At 40.4% G+C, this 26,925-nt stretch overlaps 1 protein-coding gene and 1 pseudogene across 2 annotated transcripts in view; one reads left to right on the forward strand and one right to left on the reverse strand.

The window, feature by feature from the left end:
* AP3S2 (adaptor related protein complex 3 subunit sigma 2) overlaps positions 1-26,925 on the reverse strand; it is a 55,371-nt gene that overhangs the window by 15,417 nt on the left and 13,029 nt on the right. The window contains exon 4 of one of the 2 annotated variants that reach the window (XM_058542450.1): positions 15,495-15,566. The exons of the other annotated variant lie outside the window; for it this stretch is intronic. Within the exon in view, the coding sequence (XP_058398433.1) occupies positions 15,495-15,566 (72 nt within the window). The remainder of the gene's footprint in view (positions 1-15,494; positions 15,567-26,925) is intronic. 2 annotated transcript variants of the gene reach the window in all.
* Positions 18,608-26,016, forward strand: LOC131405249 (arginine/serine-rich coiled-coil protein 2-like; annotated as a pseudogene).

Below are 26,925 nucleotides of genomic sequence, written 5' to 3' on the forward strand. Positions count from 1 at the left end.
TCTGGAATCCGAGTCCTGGGTCTGAATTCTGTCTCTGCCACTTACAATAGCTGTGTGACCTCGGAGAAACTGACAGGTCCTAGCTCTAAACCTCAGTTTCTTCATCTGTAAAATGTGGAGAACTAGAGTTCTTATCTGACATGCCTATTCTAAGGATAAAATAAGATGATGCAGGAAATAAAGGAGACACTGTAATTAAAGCACTTAGCTATTATGTGCCTGACACTTAAGTAAGTACCTGACGAATACTAGCTAATGTAGTAATTATAATCAAAGTCATCCTGCCAACCTCCTTCCCAATGCAGGAATTTATTCTCTGGCTGTTGAGACAGAATAGATCCTTCAGCTTGGTGAAGAGCTCACTACTGTTCCTAGGCTGCCCAGTCTACGGTGGAGCAGCAATAATTGTCAGAAAGTTCTTAACTGTATTGAGCTACAATGCAAATGCAACCATTTCCATCCCCTGTGCCACCTGGAGCAGCAAAGAATAAGTCCCTGCCCTCTACCCTGAGATTCTATCACTCTTCCTAATATGACCATATGACAGGCAGTTAAGTAAGTGAAGCACAATTTATTTGACCATCAAGAAAAAATTCCAAATGCGTGCCTGGATCCACAAACATGTTTCTAAGGAGATGATCTCCACCCCCACAGTTCCTGTTCCTTCTAAAGCACTGCTCCTGGAACGGCCCTGGGCCCTGCTCTACCCTCTCTAGCCCTTTACATGGTGGGTCAAAAACTTACAGAGCTATAACATCCTTAAAGACAAGTTATACAAATAATTCAGCACTGCTGCAGCACAAAGTTCAAAGCAGGAAATGGCAAGAGGTGAGGCTAGAGATGCAGCAGGCTGGGAGAGATCTCGGAGATCTTTGTAAACAATGTTAAGGGGCCTTAGCCCCATTCTTTAGGCAGTGGTCTCCTACCTTTTTTCTAAACTCATGAAAATGCACTTGCATAACACACTTCCCTCAATCACTCAGTGTCATCTGCCATTCATAAGGTTCTGAGGAAGGCAGGGGAAGGAGTGAGGCATGTCCTCTTTCTCCTTAAGAATTACTGCTATGGGGAAAAGACAGCCACTGAATAATTCAAACAACGGAGGTAGACAGTCAAAAACACATTATTGGGCCAGCCCCGTGGCTTGGGGGTTAGGTGCACGCATTCCGCTGCTGGCGGCCCGGGTTCGGATCCCGGGCGTGCAACCACGCACTGCTTCTCCGGCCATGCTGAGGCCGTGTCCCACATACAGCAACTAGAAGGATGTGCAGCTATGACATGCAACTATCTACTGGGGCTTTGGGGGTGAAAAAATAAATAAATAAAATCCTTAAAAGGTTTAAAAAAAAAAAACCACATTATTAATATGTCATTAGGCTGGTGTGTAAAGGATGGATTTAAGGGGATAATATCGGAGGCAGAGAGAAGAGTAGGAAAAAAGTAAAAATAAAGACAAAATCACCATTTATTGAGCCTTTAAGCAATTATTCACTAACTCTAATCCTCAAAATAACTATGAATGGTGGATGTTACTCTATTTCATTAAAGCTAAGACTCCATGGATTATAAAACACACCACTATTTTATGTACCACTAAAAAAGAAAAACATTGCTAATTAAACAATGAAATGTCAACAACTGTAAGACAAATCGTGATTTGAGATGTTAAAATCATAACTATTCCAAAAAAAAGGAGTCTGAGAACTGATGAAATATGGTATCATCCCTGTAAAACAACTGAATAAACTGAGGCACAAAGAGGTCTTTAAGAGGCTGCCTAAGTCACACAGTTAGAATCGTAAAGCCAGAAGCCCGAGAGGCCACTTCGGGCAGAATCCCACTCGAGGAACACAGGGCTCCTCCTGAGTCCATCCAGAGGTTATCTCCCAAAGGAGCAGAGACAAAGCTGAGGGAGACCTACTGAAACCCATGAGCATGCACAGGTCATAACCTTGAAAGTCAAGGTCTAATCAGAATCTGCTTTTTAAAAATAGGCCTCTAGCTGTGCTAATTGACATTTATCTGAAAAGTACTTTGAAAATTTAAAAAAAAAAAAACCCACACAGAATTAGGACACATATGTATTACACATCAACCAATCAACTATATTTGAGCGCTCTGCACTGTTCAGATAACCAATGAAGTATTCATACTGACACTATTCCAAGAGTTTACAATGTACTGGAAACAATTAGGACTAAAAACTTCAGAGCATGAGCAAGAAGACAAATAGCTTGGAGAACTACAACACTGGAGTTCAGAGAGACTTCATCAAATGTAAAATCTGAGCTAGGCCCTGAGTGTGGAAAGGTTGACAGGGGAAGGTGAGAGTAATTCAGGGTGGGGAAGGGGTGTGGGCAAAGGCAAAGAGGCGGGAATTGGGATGTATGTATGGAAGACAGAGGAAGATACATCTGATGGGCATGAGAGGTCAGTGTCCCAGAGCAGAGACAGCCTGAAAGCCAAGAGGGTCCCTAATGCAGAGATCCTTGGAGACCACAGGGAAGATCGCAGATTGAAGGGAAAATGGGAGAAATGTTTTCTACAGGAGGGACGTTGGAGGAAAGACTGGATGTAGCTGCTGTAGTCACCTAGAGCTGATATGTTAGTTACCTGGATTCAAGTAATGGGAAGAGAAAATAGAGAAAAGAAAAGAGGTGGACCTGAAGAAAATATTGAAAGAAGTCATACCTATCTGGGAGTTCATGCCTTGAAGCAAGATGGTACTGCTGACAGAACTAGGAAAGTTAAAAGAAGACAATGGGTGACGGGGCAAGTGGGTGACAGGGTAGGAAGGAAAGGAGGTGGAGTAGGGAGGAGAAAATGAGTGGTTTGGTGTACACTAAGTTGGCAGTGGTGGCAGGTCATTCAGATGGAAAGGTGCTGTACACTCCTGGAAACACGAGTGTTTAGCTAGGGTCAAAATGAGATGTAGATTTGTCACCTATCTGCGTCAAAGCAGATGAATGCTCAAAGGTGAATGCACGAAGAGAAAGGCAGCAGGGTGCCAGGGACGGAGCTATGGGGAATGGGCCCATTTCTCTCACTCTCTAGGAAAGAAAAAGAATAGCAGTCTTAAAGCTCAAGGGGTCAGGCCCAGTTGGCAGGGAATCTTCCACTCCTTCCATGAGACTTCTATAACCAACATCAAATATGATACTTATAGGGTAAATTCAGGTATATGGATTCTGAAAATCTAAAGGGATACAACACTTATGTAGTGACTGGGCAAAAAAATAAGGAAGTGCTCAGCTCCAGGCTATGAGAGGATGTCCTCCCTTCAGTGCTACCAGTAGTTAAACCACGGAGGGGATGGGCCTGCGCATCCTTCTGCTGTAAGCTGCTGGAAATGTCTCCTGGTACAGACCTGGCTGACTTCAGAAACAGGGTCAACAATCTGTTCTCTACAGAACATGAACCTTAATTCTTGAAGTCATAAGCATATAAGGCCACAGAGATTTAACGACTGAGATGTAAACGTAGTCTACTGTTTTCACTAAGCTCACAGATCTATCTGCTTTCAGACTCTCATGATGTGTCCTAAGGCCATTCTGGGCCATTTCCATTGCTGTGCACACACTCCTGTGGCCCTCCCCACGTGTGCTCCAGGCATTAATCATAGCTCCCAGGCTAGGGTGAAGGGATAATTTGCAGACAATCTATCAATTTATCTGGCTTCAAGCTCAGACTTTGCCTCTGAGCAGCAGAGTGGTTTAACTGTTTACCGTGCTAGGCAATAAAGCTTACATAGAGAAAAGATTGTCTGTAGTCTTCAGTGCAGTGGGCCTAAAAGACCCAGGGTGATAAACAGGCAATTTATGCAGACAGTACAACATTTCTAAAAGTTAGTGCCCACACTTACCTAGCTCCCCTCCCCAGAGGTAGTGACTCGCACCAATTTCTTTGGTTAACAAAGACCTACAATGACTCATCCAATCCTCTTCCCCACCCCTAACTCATCTATTACTTCCCACTTTTCTCACTTCTATGGTTCAAGGTCTTGGTACTTGTTGTTCCAGCTACCTGGAATGTTCTTCTCCGGAGAGCCACGTATCTCTCAATTCTCTTACTTCCTTCAGGTGTTTGCTCAAATGCCATCTTACCAGATATCCTTCCCTAACCACCCTATATAAAATATCAAGCCATATCTACCTCCCCCTCAGCCTGCTTTACTTTCTCCCCTGCACTTATCACCACGTAACATCCCCCTGGTAGATATAAGATTCATGAAGACAGGAATGTTATATTAACTATTTCCCCAGCCCCTAGAACAGCAGATGGATAAATGAATTCAACAATAACTGAGTAACCAGTATGTGCCAAATATTGTGCTAATATCTGGAAATGCAGTGGTGAACAAGACAGTCTGATCCTTACCTTAATAATATCTGGGGTGGGGGACAAACCAAAGAATGAAATACTTACTATGTACAGGTCCTGTTCCAGGCACTTTCCATATATTCAATGCTTACATCCACCATATAAGCTGGGTACTATCACCATTCCCTGTCCACATATAAGTTCCTAAGGTACAAGTCACAGTTTGTAAGTGGCAGAGCCAGGATTCAAGCCCAGCCATGAAGGCTCTAGAGTTTGTGCTCTTAACCAGCCAGGCAAATAAGCAAAAACAACATACTGTGTTAAATGCAATGGCAAAAGTAGTTGAGGGTGCTGGGGGAAACAAGACAAGTTCAGTCTATAGGCAAGGAGGGGAACATCAGGAAAGGTTTTCTAAAGACTAACTTCCTTGAAGGTTGAGTCAGATTGTCAGCCTGGAGACGCAGGGGGCTGGAGATTCAGTTTTGGACATAACTGAGTTTGAAGTGCAGTGAGTTCAGATGGTAATTTAGGAGTCACCAGCAGACAGATAACTGAAGCCATGGGATTATATGAGATTTCCTAAGAAGAGAGTATCTAAAAGAAAAGAGAAGGGGACCATTTAAGAGGTAAGAAGCCCAAAATGCCATATGGAATAGCCAGAAAGGTAGATAAAATATCAGGTGAATGGAAACCAGGATCAAACAATGCTTTAAGAATGAGAAAGTGTTCTGGGGCCGGCCTGGTGGCATGGTGGTTAAGTTCGTGCACTCCACTTTGGCGGGCTGGGGTTTGCAGGTACCAATCCCGGGCATGGACCTACGCACCACTCATCAAGCCGTGCAGTGGAGGTGTTCCACATACAAAACAGAGGAAGACTGGCACAGATGTTGGCTCAGAGACAATCTTCCTCAAGCAAAAGGAGGACGATTGGCAACAGATGTTAGCTCAGGGCCAATCTTCCTCATCAAAAAAAAACATAAAAAAAAAAAGAGAAAGTGTCAAAACTGCTTGGTGAGAAGGACACTAGGAAGTGTCCACTGGACTCAGAAATGTAGAGGAGAAGGCTCTCCACAGTCTGATCGCCATCTACTTCTTCTCTCCGACTAATCCCATGCACACACCCCGAATTCTAACCCAGTACTCTTCATCTAGGACATACCACTCCCACGTACCACTGACCCCTCTGCATTTAGCAGAGGGGGTCAGGGATGCTAAACACTAGCAATTCCATGAAAAATGGTACTGCCCAAAATGCCACTAATGCCTTCACCAGCAGACCCTTTGTCTAGCCGAAGTTTATGCATAATTCCAAATCTCCAGCGGCCCTCACCCTTAATGTTCACACATTCCTCCCCACCCCCCACCATACCTTGAGCCTTTGTCTCCCAGAATTCTGGTTTTGGAAACAGAAATCGACAAATTCCATAAATTTTTACATATCATATCTATCATGATATTCACACTTCAAAATTCTCAAATTCTGTGGTTTAGTGAAAAGAACATGGTTAAGTTTCACGCACTTGAGCCTAAGCCTCAACTTCCTGATCTGTTATACAGGGACATTTTCACCTACTTTATAAAAATTACTGGGATAAAGTACCTAGCACAATGCCTGGCACTTGGCAGCTGCCCAATCAACATTCACTTCCCTTCCAATGACTCCCCCTCCCCTTGATGATTGCTCTACTCAAAATTCATACAGCCCTCATTGCTCTTCTCACTTAGCATTGATCTACCACCTCAAATTGCTGGTGTTTTTCCCCAGCTATCTGACTTAGGGCCGTCACTACTGTGAGGCTCGCCCAGCCTTGCCTATGTTGTTACACACTCAGCCTGGGCCACTGCACTCAGTCAGGAGGTTGCCTAACAGGCTTCCATATCTAGGACCCCAGACTCCCAGCCAAAAGCTGCAGATGGGCCACCATCTATCCTGCCCACCTCCATTTCAGACCCTGGCCTCAGAAACAGCCCTATCTTCCAAGACCCACTCTTCTTTCTCTACCTCTGATCAAAAATCATTAAATAAAAGAGCTCCTGATTTGGTACTGTATTATTCTGTATAAATAATTTACATACACTTTAGTTTTATGAAGTACAATATGCAGATATACCATATATATTTGACTGAATGCAGTGTTTGTGATCACTTCTATAAATTAAAGTAGTGCAAGATGAGAGCTCCCTCATATAACACCATGCCTACTGAAAAATTACATTCAACTTAGGGTACCTTTTCCAAAAAATGTTGCTTACTCCAAGATCAAAGACCGTCTCCATGTGACCCATCTTTCTAGTTGGACTATGAGCTTCTTGAGGATAGGGCATCTGTCTTTTCCATCTTCGTATCTCCATATCTTGCACAGTGTCCTTCTCATTAATAAATGTTAATTTATTATAAATAATTTATCAAAAATAAACTGGGGCTAGCCCCGTGGCTTACCGGTTAAGTGTGCGCACTCCGCTACTGGCGGCCCGGGTTCGGATCCCAGGTGTGCACCGACGTACCACTTCTCCGGCCATGCTGAGGCTGCGTCCCACATACAGCAACTACAAGGATGTGCAACTATGATACACAACTATCTACTGGGGATTTGGGGGAAAAAAAGAGGAGGACTGGCAATAGATGTTAGCTCAGAGCCGGTCTTCCTCAGCAAAAAGAGGAGGATTAGCGTGGATGTTAGCTCAGGGCTGATCTTCCCCACAAAAAAAATAATAAAATAAAAAAAAAAAAACTGTTGTTTGTCTGATAATCAGAGAAAAAAAGACAAAAACACTGTCAACAGACACTAGTACTTTTCCAAGGTCAGAGAGCCAAGGTAAGGACAGACGATTTGAGGAAAGTCTCTGTAAGGAGGGAGGTACCTGCTTCTCAGATATGGAAGCAATTATTCTGTTAGGGAATTTTAATTTCTTAAGTCACCTTAAATTTATTTGGGAAGTATATCAGATATAAATGCCAAATATTCTGTTAGAGAAATTGAAAAGTTGCTACATGAGATGCCTTTTTCTAAGATTCAACCATGTTTCTTCTTATAAGAGCATTCCTCTATTTTTCTTTTTTTTTTTTATAATTTTATTTATTTAGTTTTCCCTCAAAGCCCCAGTAGATAGTTGTATGTCATAGTTTCACATCCTTCTAGCTGCTGTATGTGGGACGCGGCCTCAGCATGGCCGGAGAGGCAGTGCGTCGGTGCGCACCTGGGATGCGAACCTGGGCCACCAGCAGCGGAGCGCGCACACTCAACCGCTAAGCCATGGGGCCGGCCCCTCCTCTATTTTTCTGATACCAAATGATATGAAGCAAATGTCAGTGTTTCCTCTAAGACAATAAATGAAAAAACTGTCGTAGTCATTAGTAATAGTCAAAACTATTTCAGTTCTCCCCCATCCCGGCCACATGGTAAGACTGCACATCCCTTGCCCCTTAGGTGTGGCCATGTGACTTGCCTTGACCAGTGAAACGTGAGCGCAATGGGGTGTGTCACTTTAAAAGCCAACGCACAAGCGCCAGGTGGAAGTACATGCTGAGGAGGATGTCCATCCACCTGGACCACCAAGTGACTCCAGTGAATGGAGACACTACAGTGGCCACATGAATGAGTGAGAAATAAACTTGGTTGGTTATAAGCTACTAGAATTTTGGAGTTATATATTACCTAGCCTACCTAGATTGATACAAACATAAAGCCTGGCAAAGGGTTCTCAACTAGGGATCAAGAAATTCTGCTTTTTATCTCAGAGTAGGCCCATTCTCTTCTGCATCCTAAAGGATAATAGCAAGAACAGTAGAACCGAATCTCAATTCCAGCCTTTTAGGGCGCCTATGCATCAGCAATCAAAGTGATATACAATTTGTTTTAACTGTAACACATCCTAATAATATCATTGGTAATAAGATTTGCTATTGACTACAATCCTGGCAAATACTAGGTTTTATTGAAAAGGCCAAAAACAAACAGCTCTAAAGGTCACATTTTGCTGTTTTGTGTGCACAGGATGTGCACTGCCATCCTAATGCCCTTAACCAGTAATAAGGAATGATTAAACAAACCAAAAAGGTTCCCTGTAATTTCGATTGGCAGGCAATCAATGAGATTGTGCATAGAGGCAGTGCAAAGTTCAAGTAAGGAAAGTAAGAGTGTGTACTATAGTAGACATTAAGTGTAGCTTTGAGCAATCTTAGCTTTTCCTGCTTTCTTTTCTCAAAACAAAGTATAGCAATATTGGAAATTTAAGAAATCATTATTGCTGGTCTCTGTCACTTGTCCTGAGGGAATAAGATATTGGCCTCTGAAAAATACTCTACCACAAAATTCTTATCTATCAAGCATTAGCAGAGAAGGGCTCAGGATGCGATGGAACAAAAGGCAGACCTCATCTCCCCTTGTCTCTCTTAGGCACATCAAGAAAGAGAAACAGAGGTAGCCAGGGACAGTCAGACATGCCAACTAGCACCTTTCACATGAACTAAAACTCAAACAGAATGTCTTCTTCTTCTAGGCCAAAACATGTATCCCTCACTCTTTCCGCCATTCCTGGAGACTAGCAATCAGGATACCTACTTCAACATCACGAGGGTGTGGAAGGCATTAATGAGCTTTGTTATCACAAGCTCTTTTCCCAGAAGGGACATTGAACAAGCACCATAATAATCCATTATTACTGTTTATGATCCTTTCATCTTAGGGCTCGCCAGTTCATTTCAATTTTGAGCCCTCAGCATTTTCCCATTTCTGCAGCCTATATTTAGCAGAGATTTTAAATTCCATACTATGAGGTTTCTCGGGCTCAGATCTGCCCAAAAGCATACATTCCAACTCTCCTGAGATAGCCCATTGCAGATTGAAATCTATAAAAAGGCTGGATAAATTACCTTGACATAGGCACTGAATTGTGACTCTGATGACCAAATCTTGAAAGCCCAAGTGAATTCCAAACCCAGCTTTGCTGTTGAGATACTGGTAGATCGGAATATCAGGCTACTCACATGGTTTTCTTTGAACAAAACTCAACTCACCATAATTCACATCAATACCCAACTCAGTCACGATATTGAGCTGTGTCTGGGGATTTCTGAAGGCAAAAGGGAACCAACTGCCTGAGGCAAGATAAGCTCCAAATGGCACAGTCTGGAGAGCTGAGGACTACCCCAGAGACGAAACCAGACTTTGCTCCAGCCTGCAGCAGTTTCAATCATGAACACTTTTATGAGGCTAGAGACCTGAAAAGTCTTTAGTGACACTCACCTGAAGACTACCTCACTCAGAAAAAGACACCATGCCAGATCCAGTGAGAGGGACAAGAGCAAACACAAAGATAAGGACGGTCTAATCAAGTAGGGAAAACACACAGACTTACATAAACTAAGGTACAAAAGGACAGAAACAGCACTATATATGGTCCACAGAGATCACGATGGGCCAGGGTAACAAGGACAAGATTTAGGGTGGTACGACTGGAGCTGAGCTTGAAGCTCAGGCTGGATTCAGTTACAAAAAGATGTGAAAAGGCAATGCAGACAGAGGCTCTGAGCAGGAATTACAAAGTGACTAAGACTGGTCCACTCTGGCTGGAGCAGAAGGTATCTGCCAAGAAGTAATGGTAAGTAAGGCCAAGACAGAAGAGGGACAATTATGGCCAGCCTTGAATGCCTGGCTAGGGGGTCAAGGCTTGATAATGGGGGACCAAAACAGGTCTGTGGCCAAGGAAGTCTAAAGGGTGCTTTAGGAAAACAAATCTAATTCCAGTGTGCAGGATTAAGAAGAAAGAAGAGAAAATGAGATTAGAAAATCTGATAGACACAACTGAAATCAAGAGGCACCATAACTAAAGACAGTGCTTGACTCACGGTCAGAATTAGGATTTAAAAAATCTACATAAAGGGGGCTGGCCTGATGGCATAGTGGTTGGGTTCGCGCACTCCACTTCAGCGGCCCAGGGTTCGTGGGTTTGGATCCTGGGCGCGGACCTACACACTGCACATCAAGCCATGCTGTGGTGGTGTCCCACATACAAAATAGAGGAAGAATGGCACGGATGTTAGCTCAGGAACAATCTTCCTCAAGCAATAAGAGGAAGATTGGCAATGGATATTAGCTCAGGGCCGATCTTCCTCACCTAAAAAAAAAAAAACAAAAAAAATCTATATAAAGGGCATTGCTGGGACAAGTGAGGAAATTTAAATATGAACTACATATTGAACAACAGTATTTATTAATGTTAAATTTCCCAAATATGTTAATTATGTTTTCATTTAATTATGTTGCAATTACGTATGTTAATTAGAGAATTATGCACAACATATTATATAAGACAGTGTCCTTGTTCTTAGGGGATGTGTGCCGAAGTATTCAGGAATGAAAAGTTATGATGTCTGCAACTAACTTACATGGTTCAGGAAGTATATATCCACAGAGAGAGACATAAAAGCAAATGTGCCAAATGTTAATAACTGGTGAATCTAAGAACAAGATATAAGATGGACCCTACAGGAAGAAGCAACAGGTTTTAGTGATTGACTGGCTGTTGGAAGCAAGGAAGAGGGAGGGAAGGCTTTGAGTGTATTTGACAGAGAATGGTGGTAGCACCACTGGAAAAGGGAAGCTGGGGAAAGAAACGGTTTTCAGGAGGCATGCTGAATCTGGCTCCAGATACAAAGTGGCAAGAAGAAATAAGACGCTAGAATGAAATGAGGAAGAAATGTCTTCAGGCAGTTGGAAATATAGGAATAGGACTCAGGCCATACATCAGGACTAGAAATTACCAATTTGGAAATTACCTAGATGGATAATGGTTTAAGTATGAGAAACGGATGAGATCTATAGTGGAAACACGGAACGGAGAAGAGCAGGGTAAGAAATGACAACGTAATTTAGTGATAGAAGGTGGGAAGAGAATAAGGGTAAAACCAGGAGGGTTCTATGTGACAGAAACAAAGATGGAAAAAGCATTAAGAAGGCAGTGCTCCGTGGAATGATGAATAGTATCAAATACTGCAGAAGCATTAGAGAACGTGATGAGTGGCAAATGGGATTAGGAAATCATCAGCGAATTTTGGGGAGGACAGAAAACCAGGTTATGGGGCTCCAGAAAGGGAACAGATGAAGTAGAAATGCAAGACTGGGTGTAAATCACTCCCTCATTCAAGAAGTTTACGTTAAATGAAATGACAGAAATGGAACGACAGTTAAAAGGGGCAGCAGAAACACAGGAAGAGCTGATTCTGTGAGAGACTGGGGCCATCTGGAAAGATCTGTAGTTACACAAGAAGGAACAAATAAAGACCCCTCAGAGACGAGCTGAAGAAGCAAGATTGTGGTGTACATTGGGGAAAGACAGGAAAAGGACTTAGCTCTAGAAACAGAATGGAGCAAATCTTCCTTTAAGACAGGAAGAAAAGGAGAGATAAGAAGTAAAGAGAGCAGCAGTGATTAAAAAAAGAGTATTAACAAAAACAATTTAGGAAGCTGAAAAAGAAATCTCCAGATTAGAAATAAACAAATTGCCAGGGCAGCAGGAATTCAGTCATATCTGGTCCTTACACAGGCCTGCTACTCTAGCCACATCTGCTTAGGGTAATGGGGCAGCTCTCTGTGACAATCTAATGCAGAGTGTAAAGGTCTAGGGACTGATGGGAGTTCTGATGTCAGGTGGAGAGATTCTTCAATTAAGAAGGATGGCATGGAGCCGGCCCTGTGGCTTAGTGGTTGGGCACGTGCGCTCCACTGCTGGCGGCCCAGGTTCGGATTCCGGGCGTGCACCGATGCACTGCTTGTCTGGCCATGCTGAGGTGGCGTCCCACATACAGCAACTAGAAGGATGGGCAGCTATGACATACAGCTATCTACTGGGGCTTTGGAGAGAAAAAGGAGGAGGATTGGTAATAGATGTTGGCTCAGGGCCAGTCTTCCTCAGCAAAAAGAGGAGGATTGGCATGGATGTTAGCTCAGGGCTGATCTTCCTCACCAAAAAAAAAAAGAAGGATGGCATTCAAGGTGATATTCCTACTATCTTATGACAGGTCCTTTGCCTATCTGAGTAAAAAGACCATTTTCTACTATCAATAGAAGATATGTCTGAATTAGCAACTGCTCTATGTGAGGGCAGAGATAAGTTTGAAATCCCACTAAAAGAAAATCACCTGCTGCAAGACACCTTCAGACATTTGAAAGGTGAGTAGAGTGCGATTCTGACTCCTTACATCATCACTTTTCAAAAACCTCAGGAGATATGGAGAGTAATTTCCTGATGTCATGTGAACAACTAAAAATAAAGTTTTATAAACTGCAAAAGAAATTTGCAGCAGCAGCAAAATATTTTATGGAACTTATTTGAAGATAAGACATATAAGAAAGAACATTTTTATGGCCTTTTATTTCCTTTTAAAGCCATGCCCAATAAAATAGTTAGGACTGGAATTACTTTACTGCTTTAGCAGGTATCCTTACAAATATTTAAAAAACAATATTAGAATGATAAGGCAAAAAATCATGACTACCTGAGGAGATGGAGAAAAAGCTTTTGATACATTTTAATACCCTTTCATGACTAACACTTCTTACCCACTAGGAAGAGAAGGGAGCAAACTTCCTTAACCTGATAAAGAATATTTACCAAAAAACCTACTATACTTCAAATACTATATATATAGCAAATACTGTACTTCATGGTGACAGAGTGACAGCTTCTCTTTGAAATCAGGATCCAAACGAGATGCCTACTATCACTACTTCTATTCTACATTACACTGGAATTCCTAGTCAGCAAAGCAAAGCACGAAAAAGTCATGAAAGATACAAGGATTGGAAATAAATGGGCAAAATGTTTACAGATAAAATATCAGAATTAATAACAGTTTAACACAATCTCTGGATTCAACATCAACATACAGAAATAAAGTGACATCTATATAGCAAAAATAAAAAAATGAATATGCTTAAAACATACATAAAATACAGGTATCTAGGAACAAATTTAATAAGAGATATATAAAACCACTGTGGGAGAAATTATAAAAGTTCATTGAGAAACCTCAAAGACGACCTAAAGAAATGGATATACCATAATACAGATAAAACTCAATATTGTAAAGATGTAAATTCTCCTCAAATGTTCTATAGATTCAGTGCAATTCCAATCAAAATCCCAACTGTGTGTGTGTGTGTGTAACTTATAAGCTGACTCTAAATTGTATATATGTGTGTGGGTGTGTGTGTGCATGTGTGGGGGGGTGTGTGTGTAACTTATAAGCTGACCCTAAATTGTATACTAAAATGCAAAGGACCCAAAGCTCAATTTCCCAGAGGACCTGCAATTGCTTCCTCCAGGTGTATCATCCCACAGGCTCCAAAGTTTTCAGCTGGGCAGCTAGCATTCCCAGACAACTTCTATAAGCAGTGAGCACCCAAATAGACTGCCTGGTGTCCACACAGTTTGTGTACCTCCTCACAGGTAAGGCTACTCCCACAGTTGCCTGATAAAAGAGAGCACACTTACAGAGGAGGGTGGAGGGTGAGTCACTCCAGCAGAGACTGGCCCCAACACACCTCTCCATGGGGACATTTGGAGGATGGGAGATCTGTTCCTTCTCTTCTCTTGCTTGGGAATTTCCCCTCTCCCTAGTAAAACCTATCCCTTAATCCATGCTTTGAGATGTGGATTCATCTCCTGCCTGATAAGCAACAGGTGGCATCTGCAAAAGTATCTACTTTGAAACTAGGTGGTAACCCCAAAAGTAACATCTTGTATTTCACAATAAACAAGATTGTTTTAAAACAATAACAATAAGATCTATAGAAGGCATCCCTCCATTCCTCCGACATTCTCAAGTCTCTTTAACTTTAATCTTTTTTTCCCACTAGTACAAAAAGAAGCTAGATTTGAACTATGGCTCTCCTTAACAGAAATTACAAGATAGCAGCACCTTTAACAACTGACAAGCCTAAAGCAACTCCAACTGCTTGTAAAGAGGGGGCTAAGAGGTCTTTGAAGTTTCTAAAATCCTTTCAAAGGGATTTTAGAAAAGGGAGAGTGACCACCTCAAAAGCACCTGTGAGCTCTGGAAGCCTTGTGAGGCTATCAGGAAGCCCCAAGTCAGGTATCTACAGAAGGAATGGGGTTCTGGGATTCTCCCACATCAGGCTGCTCATCAAGCCACAGAGCCAAGCGAGATGTTGAGAAGGAAAACTTCACTCCTTTCCAACATTCAACCTTAAGAATGCACTCATTGCGTAAGCCCGGAAAGTATCATCTGAGAACCGTGGGAGAGTTAACAGAGACTGGAGATCCTATTGGAAAATGACAACAAAGTCCTCTAGATGGATCTAAACACACCTACTTCATCACGATGAAAACAAGTTAATAAAGGATCATGGCTTAGCAATGAGTAGTGGTCTCCTAAAAATCATTATCTCCTTCCAAGGGCCACAGATCGTAGTGACAACAAATAGCTGAAGAAAAACCAGGACCAAGCAAACCTAAGATGCACCAGTCTCCACCAGTGAACAGCACAGGGTACAGCATGTGCCTAGTTGGACAAAATAAATGTGGTAGTTCCTATCCCCTTGCTGGCTATCTCCCATGTTTAATTTGGCACGAGAGGAGATAGGCCATGTCAGTTATGCTAGCAACACAAATCGGAGAACATGTACTTTAGAACGTTTCAATTCTGCCTCTGACAGTTGGTTTCCCTACAGAATATCACCTGACTGACCTCAAAGTATGTTACTGATGTCTTAGTCACTCCATTACTCTTTAGGAAAAATATAAATTTTACTAGGAAAGTCAAAGCCCCTGTGTCAAGATTATTCCAAAGCCTCACTGTTATTGGACTATGTCTAGGAAACTCATTTGTAATCAACATAAAATCAACTATTTATCTCACCTTTGGCCTGGTAGCCAGTCATTCTAGTGATACTATTGTCCTACACCAAAAAGTCTGTCTGTAAAAGATGAACCATGATATAGTCCCAGTAATAATCCTGTGTGCGTTAAAACTGGTAACAGATCTTAGCAAAATACCCCCAAAACTATTAAACTTAAGTTATTAAATAAAACAGGTTCTAGGACTATCCCTAGAGTAAAAAACCAAAACAAAGAACATGAAGGCAGAGAGGTGGCTAGAGATGTCCTAGACCCTTAGTTTTTTGGTAACCCTGGTTTGGGAGAGAAGGTACCTTATCCATATGGAAGATCAAATCCAATTCACAAACATTTTCAAAACACTTATCCAGGGTCTCCACAAAAACCTAGGAAACAAGGAGAAATAGATAAAGAAGAGAAATAGGGACATATCACATCTTCATAAATGTCACATTTGAAAGTAAAGGGGGCAGTCATGCTACTATTTGCCTTATGATAAATCTTAAAAAAAAAACAAAAACAAAAACTACCAACATTAGCTGATCACCAATCATTAGCTTATCCCAATTCTGAGGCAATAATCTAGGACAGGACAATCTTGTTTTAGAATAGTAACACAACCAGCAGACACATGTGGTTTTCTTTCTTCCTTTATAAGATGCTAATTTACATAAAAGAATAATAAATTGAAATACCAACTACTTACAATATTATGTCCTTTCCCCAAACCTCCATGTATACATGTACAAAAATTTTTCACTATTACAGCGTTAACATAGTTTTGTCCTGCTAATTTCAATTAACATTAACTTCAGAACACCTTTCCACGAATCAACTTAATTTTCAATGAATCAACTTAATTTATATGCTTATAATTTTAATTCTTTAACTTTTTTTTTTTTTGGTGAAGAAGATTAGCCCTGAGCTAACATCTGTTGCCAATCCTCCTCTTTTTGCTGAGGAAGATTGGCCCTGGGCTAACATCCGTGCCGATCTTCCTCCACTTTATATGTGGGACACCTGCTGCGGCATGGCTTGATGAGCGGTAGGTCCACGCCTGGGATCCAAACCTGCAAACCCTAGGCCGCCAAAGGGGAGCATGCAAACTTAACCACTATGCCACTAGGCCGGCTCTCTAATTTAACTTTTTAATATAACATTTAAACAGAAAAGGATACAAATGATAAGGGTACAGCTTAATGAGTTTTCAGAATGTACACACCAAGTAACCACCATGTACATATTAAAATGGAATATTACCAGCTCCCTAGAAGCCCCCTACTTGCCCCCTCAGACACCACCCCTCTCCAAAGGTAACCACAATCCTGACTCCTATCATCATAGTTGAGTTTTGCCTGTCTTTGAATTTACTCAGATGGAGTCATACAACATATACTCCTTTTGTCTGACTTCTTTCACTCAACAATGTTTGTGAATTCCTCCATATTGTTGGATGTCATAAAACCTTGGCATATTCACTGCTGTATAGTATTTCATACTAAAACTTATTTATCCATTCTCTTATAGAGGGGACATTTGAGTTGTTTTCAGTTTTTGACTGGGTATAAATTGATATAAATGGACATTATATTTCCAATCACTTGGAAAACTATTTGACATTATTTACTAATATTCTATGACCCAACAATTTGACTCCTAGGTACATCCCCAACAGAAATGCATACATATGTATGCCAAAAAACACATACAACAATTTCATAACAGTATTATTCATAACTCTTTACATTTTTAACAGTGACTGAATAGTTCACTGTAAAGATTACATACTTAAAAGGGGTTTATTTTCAACCACAGTGCTGGGCACTTGGTAAGTCTTTATAATCCAGCAACTCAAGTCCTTCAGTTTCGGGAAATTTTGTCAAGTAATTTTGTTGAGAATTTCCTCCCTTCCCCATTCCTAATCTTTCTTTTTGGAGCTACTTGTATTAGGATATTGGATCTCCTTATTTTCTTATCTTTTCCTTCCCATTTTCCATTTCTACCCATTCTGGGAGAGTTCCTTAACTTATCTTCCCATACTTCAAATGAGATGGGGATTTTCCCCCCATTTTCCTCTCAGGTTTTTAATTTCTAAGAGATCATCTTGTTCTGAGCTTCCTGTTTGTTTAGCAGCTCATTTTTGATGACCTTCTTTTATTTCTCTGTGGTTTAAGGATAGAGTTTTATTTGTTGGTTTGTTTCACTGTTTTCCTTTCTTTCTATGGTCTCTATTTCCTCTAAGTTGCTTTGTACTGTTTGTTTATTAGTTTTAGACTTTATCTTCCAGGTTACAGGATTTCCTCAGATGTCTGATTATCCTTGGTTTTTTTATTCATAAGAATGAAAGGCTGATTGGAATCTCTGCAATCACGGCTTTTTGTTGGGGATCCTCCCCCCAGCCCCATAGGTTTTTTTATTTCTTTCCCCTTAGATTGGTCAGATTTCCCAGAGAAATTTCTAATCTCCTGCCTGAAGAGTAAAAGACTAGCTGCTAGAAATTTAGGAGCTGAGTGGCAGGAAAAGGGTTGGAAAGTTAGTGTACAACATTCACAGGGCATACGCTCACCTAATCCCCCTGACGTGCACCATCAACTACATCTGCTGTCCCCCAAACCAGAGACGCCTGCTTTCACCCTCTGCATAGAATAAACCTCATCTTGTGCTGGGGGAAAGGCAATTACTGGGAGAACTGGAATTGGGGAAAGGACTTAGGGACCTGACTGGTTCTCAGACAGCTTTCCCTGTCCACTCCACCCCACACCACAGTGAGACTCTGTGATGCCTGCTCTGTGCCTTTTGAGGGTTCTGTGGCGTGTAGCAGGTTGGCCATCAGCTTTCTCTGCCACTGGCCTGGGATGTGGCTTCCCTGGGTTTGCCAAGTCAATTATCAGGCATTCATATTATTTCCTGCTTTCAAAAAACTCCTTGCTATACATTAAGCCCTCATATATCAATAATTACCCTAAATGTAAATGGATTGAACTCTCCAATCAAAAGATACAGAGTGGCAGGATGGATTAAAAAGCAAGACCCAACAATATGCTGCCTCCAAGAAACACATCTCAGCTCTAAAGACAAGCACAGGCTCAGAGTGAAAAGATGGAAGACAATACTCCAAGCTAATGGCAAACAAAAGAAAGCAGGTGTTGCCATACTCATATCAGACAAAGTAGACTTCAAGATAAAACAGGTTAAGAGAGAGAAAGAAGGGAAATATATAATGATAAAAGGGGCCCCATATCACTTATAAATATATACGCCCCCAACACAGGAGCACCAAGGTTAGCTATTAACAATCCTAAAAGGAGACATTAACAACAACACAATAATAGTAGGGGATCTTAATATCCCACTTACATCAATGGATAGATCATCCAGACAAAAAGTCAATAAAGAAATAGTGGACTTAAATGAAAAACTGGACGAGATGGACCTAGTAGACACATGCAGAGCACTCCATCAAAAAACAGCTGACTACACATTCTTCTCAAGCGTGCATGGAACATTCTCAAGGACAGACCATATGTTGAGAAACAAAGCAAGCCTCAATAAATTTAAGACTGAAATCATAACAAGCATCTTTTCAGACCATAATGCTATGAAACTGGAAATCAACCAAGAAAAAAAAACTGGGAAAGTGACAAAAATGTGGAGATTAAACAACATGCTACTGAACAACCACTGGATCATTGATGAAATTAAAGGAGAAATCAAAAACTATCTGGAAACAAATGAAAATGAAAATATGCCATACTAAACCATATGAGATGCAGCAAAAGCGGTCCTGAGAGGGAAACTCACAGCGATACAAGCCCACCTTAACAAATAAGCAAAAGCCCAAATAAGCAATCTTAAATTACACCTAACAGAACTAGAAAAAGAAGAACACACAAAGCCCAAAGTCAGCAGAAGGAGAGAAATAATAAAAATCAGAGCAGAAATTAATGAAATTGAGACCAAAAAAACAGTAGAAGGGATTAATGAAACAAAGAGTTGGTTCTTTGAGAAGATAAACAAAATTGACAAACCCTTAGCCAGACTTACCAAGAAAAAAAGAGAAAAGGCTCAAGTAAATAATATTAGAAATGAAAGAGGAGAAATTACAACGGATACCACAGAAATACAGAGGATTATAAGAGAATACTATGAGAAATTATATGCCAACAAATTAGACAATCTAGAAGAAATGGATAAATTCTTAGACTCATACAACCTCCCAAAACTGAACCAAGAAGAAATGGAGAATCTGAATAGACCAATCACAAGTAAAGAGATTGAAATAGTAATCAAAAACCTCCCAAAAAATAAAAGTCCAGGACCAGATGGCTTCTCCGGTGAATTTTACCAAACATTCAAAGAAGATTTAATACCTGTCCTTCTCAAACTATTCCAAAAAATAGAGGAAGATGGAACACTTCCTAAATCAGTCTATGAGGCCAACATCACCCTGATACCAAAGCCAGACAAAGACAATACAAAGAAGGAAAACTACAGGCCAATATCATTGATGAACATAGATGCAAAAATCCTCAACAAAATATTGGCAAACCGAATACAGCAATACATTAAAAAGATCACACACCATGATCAAGTGGGATTTATACCAGGGACGCAGGGATGGTTCAACATCCACAAATCAATCAACGTGATACACCACATCAACAAAACGAAGAATAAAAACCACATGGTCATCTCAATAGATGCAGAGAAGGCATTTGACAAGATACAACATCCATTTATGATAAAAACTCTCAACAAAATGGGTATAGAAGGAAAGTACCTCAACATAATAAAGGCTATTTATGACAAACCCACAGCCAACATCATACTCAACGGGGAAAGACTGAAAGCCATTCCTCTGAGAACAGGAACGAGGTAGGGCTGCCCACTCTCACCACTCCTATTCAACATAGTACTGGAGGTTTTGGCCAGAGCAATTAGGCAAGAAAAAGGAATAAAAGGAATCCAAATAGGCAACGAAGAAGTGAAACTCTCACTATTTGCTCATGACATGATTTTATATACAGAAAACCCTAAAGAATCCGTGGGAAAACTATTAGAAATAATCAACAACTACAGCAAAGTCACAGGGTACAAAATCAATCTACAAAAATCAGTTGCATTTCTGTATGCTAATAATGAACTAACAGAAAGAGAGCTCAAAAAGATAATACCATTTACAATGGCATCAAAAAGAATAAAATATCTAGGAGTAAAGCTCAAAAAGATAATACCATTTACAATGGCATCAAAAAGAATAAAATATCTAGGAATAAATCTTACCAAGGAGGTGAAAGACCTATCCAATGAAAACTACAAGACATTATTGAAAGAAATCGATGATGACATAAAGAAATGGAAAGACATCCCATGCACATGGATTGGAAGAATAAACATAGTTAAAATGTCTATATTACCTAAAGCAATCTACAGATTCAATGCAATCCCAATCAGAATCCCAAGGACATTCTTCACAGAAATAGAAAAAAGAATACTAAAATTCATATGGGGCAACAAAAGACCCCGAATAGCTAAAGCAATTCTAAGAAAAAAGAACAAAGCTGGAGGCATCACAATCCCTGACTTCAAAACATACTACAAAGCGATAGTAATCAAAACAGCACGGTACTGGTACAAAAACAGGATACACAGATCAATGGAACAGAATTGAAAGCCCAGAAATAAAACCACACATATACGGACAGCTAATTTTCGACAAAGGAGCTAAGAACATACAGTGGAGAAAGGAAAGTCTTTTCAATAAATGGCGTTGGGAAAACTGGACAGCCACACGCAAAAGAATGAAAGTGGACCATCTGCTATTGCCATTCACAAAAATTAACTCAAAATGGATCAAAGACCTGAAGGTGAGACCTGAAACTATAAAACTCATAGAAGAAAATATAGGCAACACACTATTTGACATTGGTCATAAAGGAATCTTTTCGGATGACATGCCTACCCAGACTAGGGAAACTAAAGAAAAAATAAACAAGTGGGACTTTATCAGATTAAAGAGCTTCTATAAGACAAACGACACCAGAACCAAGATGAACAGACAACTCACCAGCTGGGAGAGAATATTTTCAAAACATGTATCTGACAAGCAGTTGATCTCCATAATATATAAAGAACTCACACAACTGAACAACAAAAAAACAAACAACCCGATCAAAAAATGGGCAGAGGAAATGAACAGACACTTCTCCAAAGAAGATATACAGATGGCCAATAGGCACATGAAAAGATGCTCAACATCACTAATCATCAGGGAAATGCAAATCAAAACAACACTAAGATATCACCTTACGCCCGTTAGAATGGCTATAATCACCAAGACAAAAAACAACAAATGTTGGAGAGGATGTGGAGAAACAGGAAACCTCATATACAGCTGGTGGGAATGCAAACTGGTGCAGCCTCTATGGAAAACGGTAGGGAGATTCCTCAAAGAATTAAAAATAGAGATGCCCTATGATCCAGCTATCCACTACTGGGAATCTATCCAATGAACCTGAAATCAACAATCCAAAGAGGCTTATGCACCCTTATGTTCATTGCAGCATTATTCACCATAGCCAAGAAGTGGAAGCAACCTAAGTGTCCCTCGACTGATGAGTGGCTCAAGAAGATGTGGTATATATATACAATGGAATACTATTCAGCCATAAAAAAGACAAAATCGTCCCATTTGCAACAACATGGATGGGCCTGGAGGGTATTATGTTAAGTAAAGTAAGCCAGAAAGAGAAAGACAAACGCTGTATGATCTCACTCATATGTGGAATATAAACCAACACATGGACAGAGAAAACTGTATTGTGGTTACCAGGGGCAATGGGGGTGGGGGGGTGGGCACAAGGGGTGAAGGGAGACATATATGTGGTGATGGACAAACAAAAATGTACAACCCAAAATTTCACAATGTTATAAACTATTAAAACATCAATTAAAAAAAAAAAACTCCTTGCTATTGTCTCCTCTCCTGTTCTCTCTGTCCTTGTGTGTATACACGTTCTTTCAAAATTTACGTTTCATAGTTTTAAAAGAAGAAAATGAACTTTGAAGGGTGGAAGTTCCTCACAGGACGTTTAAAAAAACGAAACTGACAAAGTCTAAAGTTCTTATAGAAAATAAAATGTGAAAGAACACTCTACCAAGAATTTTTGGAAAAAGAGTAATAAGGAATGACTTATCTTACTAGGTATCAAAATTCACTGCAAAGTTTTGGTAATTAAAATAGTGTAACACTAAGACAGGAATAAAAGTATAGATCAGTGAGAGAGAATATAAAATACTGAAACATACACGTTTATAAAAAAATACATTTTTTTTCAGATGTGGTAAGTCATTTTCAGTACTGTTAAAGGCATAAACCAGAATCGGTTAAGAGGTTAAAAATTCATACAAAACCTGCTGTAAACTAAGACAAAGGTAGATTAAAATGCATGATTATCTGTCTCTTAAATAAAGTAATACTTTCCATAAAAAGCAAAGGTGGGCTTTTGCCTTAATGCTGAACAATGCTGGCTCCAGAATTCTGCGCAATTCCAAACAAAAATATATTCTCTGAAAATTATTTTCCACTTACTGTGAACTTCAATATGACCAAGTTCAAAGGCAAATCATGATAAAAACTGCCATTGTCTTAAATTCCGCAGGCTAGGAGTTTCAGACAAGCTGCAGTAAAAAGCCATAGTTAAGAAACCCAGTGAAGCACAGGAACACAGCATGAATACTTTGGGTTTTTAAGTTTAAGAAAATTGGAGCAAAAAGTTGATTTTGTGTGCAATACTTTTAGATGCTCTAGGAACATGCAAAATCATGACAGTCGTAGCAGTCTGTACAAAAGTCACCACAGTCTGCTGTCACCAAGTTGCCTCCATACCATAATTCCCGTACCCCCATACCCAGCATGACATTCATGTAGCCTCCATGGTTGGCACCACCAAATCCTCTTCCTCTCCCTCCTCTTCCCCCATCCTGGCAGGTTTGTGGGTGGCGGCACTTCACTGTGCTTGGGGCCTCCCATGCCAAGAAAATACAATTTCTGATAAAGACTGTATTTTAAATTGGTGGAAGAAAAGATGAACTAGTTGATAAATAGTGTTGAGACAAATGGCTATCCTTTGGGGGAAAAAATAAAGGCAGTTTACCTATCTCAATGCAGACGTAAAAATACCTTACAGATATTAATGAGCTAAATGTAAAAAAAAGCAATGGTAGATCCGCTTTGTGCAATCTGGGTCTCTCGTGGGAACAATTTAGTCAGTGTGTGGGCAGCTTCTGGGTGGTTGGTACTCTTAAAAGCAGCAAGTGGAGGCGCTGCCCTAGCAGCCAGGACTCTGGACTAAGACGCTCAGAGCATATGTGAGGAGAGGCAGACCATATTTCTCAGCAGCACTGTACCAAGGGGCTGTTTTTTTTTTTTTTTTTTTTTTTTTACAAATGTTCATAGCAGCTTTATTTGTAATAGCCCAAAACTAGAAACAACTCACATATACATCAACACGTGACTGGATAAACAATTTGTAGTATATCCATAGAACAGAACCTTACTCAGCAACACAAAGGAACAAACTGTTGACACACACAACATGGATGAATTTCAAAAGAATTATGTTAAGTGACAGAAGCTAGACAAAATTGGTGTACAAATTGTCTGATTCCATTTATATAAACTCTAGAAAATGCAAACTAATCTATAGCGATGGAAAGCAAATCAGTGGTTGTTTGGGGAGAGAAAGTCACAGAGGGGTAGGAAGGAGGGATAACAAAGGTGCATGAGAAAACTTTTGAAGGTGATGGATATGTTCACTATCTTGACGCTGACTGAAAATTTCATGGAGGTACACCTTATGGTGGAGGCCATAACTTATCAAAGCGTACCATTTATTTTATTTTATATTTTTTCATTTATATATATATATTTTTTTTTTTTTTTTTTTTTTTACATTTTTATTGATATTTTAATGGTTTCTAACATTGTGAGATTTTGGGTTGTACATTTTTGTTTGTCCTTCACCCCATATATGACTCCCTTCACCCCTTGTGCCCATCCCCCACCCCCCACCCCCACTTCCCGGGTAACCACAGTCCAGTTTTCTCTGTCCAGCAGGGGGCTGTTTTCATTTTAATGAAATTAAGATTGGTGTATTAGTCTGCTCTGGCCGCCATAACAAAATACAACAGGCTGTGTGGCTCAAACAGCAGAAATTTATTTTCTCACAGTTCTGGAGGCTAGAAGTCCCAGATCAAGTTCTGGCAGGATTGGTTTCTGGTGAGGACTTTCCTCCTGGCTTGCAGACAGCCACCTTCTCACTGTGTCCTTGACAGGCCTTTCTTTAGTTCACGTGCATGAAAGAGAGAGCTCGCGGGGGTCTCTTCCTCTTCTTATAACACCACCATTTGTACGGGATCAGGGCCCCACTCCTATGACCTCATTTAACCATAATAACTTCTTTAAAGGCCCCATCTCCAAATACAGTCACATTGGGGTTTAGGGCTTCAACATATAAATTTTGTGGGGACACAATATAGTTAACAGTTGGGTTCTCAAATAGACCAGTGATACAGAACGAGATGGACTAGCTCCAGAAAACATATTTCCCCCAAAAGAGCAGTCAGATGCATCTGTTTCTCCTAGAGCCTCGAAATATCATTATTCATGATCACAATCAGGGTCAAGAGAAAGAACAAAAGTCAGATGATGTAGGAAGAAAACGCAGGAGCCAGAGCCAAACGCAGGCAAAGAACATGCAAATGCATGAAGAGACTGAACTGAAGATGCTGCAGACTCAGAGAGCAAAATAAGAAGACATGAATCCAAAAATAAATTCTCTAAGAAACATAAATCTGAGGAACATAATAACAAAGAACATTCTTCTCATACAAGAAGACAGCAACTAAATTCATCTGAAAATGGTGAGGACAGATACAAATGCAAAGAAAGTAAGTCATCAAAAGGCAGAAGTCACTCAAGATGTAGGTCTCATAAAAGGTGTCAGCGTAGTAGAAGCAGGGAGTGGAAGAAATCATGATCCTCAAGCTGGGAAGAAAACTGCGGATCAGATCTCGTTCCTGCTCAAGCTCAAGACACAGGCATAGGGGTAGAAGGAGGAGTGGTACAAGAAGTAGAGGTGGAGAAAGAAAGAAGAGAAGGGAAAAACCAAGAAGATTTAGCAAAAGTTTAAGCCGGACTCCTAGTCTGACTCTCTTCAGAGGCAGAAACACAGCAATGGATGCCCAAAAAGCTTTAGCTAAGAGGTAGGAAAGGACAGAGAAATTACAAGAACAATGAGAAAAGAAAATGGCTGAAAAACAGAAACAACAAGAAATAGTTGCAGCTACTGGAGATTTTGTTCTCAATGTTGCTGCCCTGTTGGCATGAAGAACACAAGCAACTTCTCAGATAGCTATGGCAGCTCAAATGACAGCCCTACAAGATAAAGCTTGGGGACCAGAACAGCCGTTTCTAGATAGTACAACCCAGCAGCTATGAATCCAATGAAATCTGCTGAACAAGAGAAGAAAAGGGAAACACTTCAGCAAGGCAAGAAAGAAGGGGACAAATCCCAGCCTGCTTAAATATGGGATAAATTGAATTTTGAAAACAAGGACCAAAATGTCAAATTTAGAAAATTAATGGGTACTAAGAGTGAAGATGAAGCTGGATGTAGCTCAGTTGATTAAGAAAGTTATAAGACTTTGAAGCAAGAGGAAGAAGTATTTGGAAATCCAGATGCTTAATGTGAAATGCCAAGATCATAAATCCACACACAAAGAGGAATGGGACAGGGTTTCACATCTTCAATGTCAGGAATGGATACAGTTTGAAAAAGACCACACTTTTAAAGTTTGGGACTTTACAGACTTCTTGTTCTGATGTCAGGTCCTTGTTCACCAAACAGCTAGCATTCTAGCTTGTGTGGGTGTTGCACTGACTTTAATTTAGTGAAAAATATGATTCTCAACACAAAAAAGAAATGGTAATTATGTGACGTGATAAGAGATGTTAGCTAATGCTATGGTGGTAATCATTTTGTAATATATAAGTGTATCAAATCAACATGTACATCTTAAATTTACACAATGTTACATGTCAATTACATCTCAATAAAGTTGGAAAAAAAAGAAAAATATGACTTTTTGTAAATATCAAATCAGTGTTACAGGTGTTAGTGTTGTAATCAGGTTAAATCCACTTCTGTTAAACATGACTGGGCACCATTTTTTAGTTCACGAACTCTACTTTTCAAATATACAAAAGCTGAGGTGGGATAAAATCTCATACATATATTTTTTTGTGTCCACTGTCTGGTGCACTTTTGTACTTCACATTTTATGGTATTTTCATCTCTTGAAACACGAAAAAAATGTTATGTAGATGTTCTTTAGATGATCTGGCCATTTGCTACATAATCTAGCACAAATAGCTGGGTGGTGGTGATAAAAATGGTTTTCTCAAAAGAAAATTAAAATGACAGCAATATTGGAGAACATTTTTATACCTTAGAGTTATAATTAAAAAGACCAGCAGGGGCCGGCCCGGTGGCGCAGGCGGTTAAGTGCACGCGCTCCGCTGTGGCGGCCCGGGGTTCGCTGGTTCGGATCCCAGGTGCAAACTGACGCACCGTTTGTCGGCCCATGCTGTGGCGGCGTCCCATATAGAGTGGAGGAAGATGGGCAGGGATGTTAGCCCAGGGCCAGTCTTCCTCAGCAAAAAGAGGAGGATTGGCAGATGTT

The sequence above is a fragment of the Diceros bicornis genome, chromosome 5 (assembly GCF_020826845.1).
Source record: "Diceros bicornis minor isolate mBicDic1 chromosome 5, mDicBic1.mat.cur, whole genome shotgun sequence".
Classification (NCBI taxonomy): Eukaryota; Metazoa; Chordata; class Mammalia; order Perissodactyla; family Rhinocerotidae; genus Diceros; species Diceros bicornis.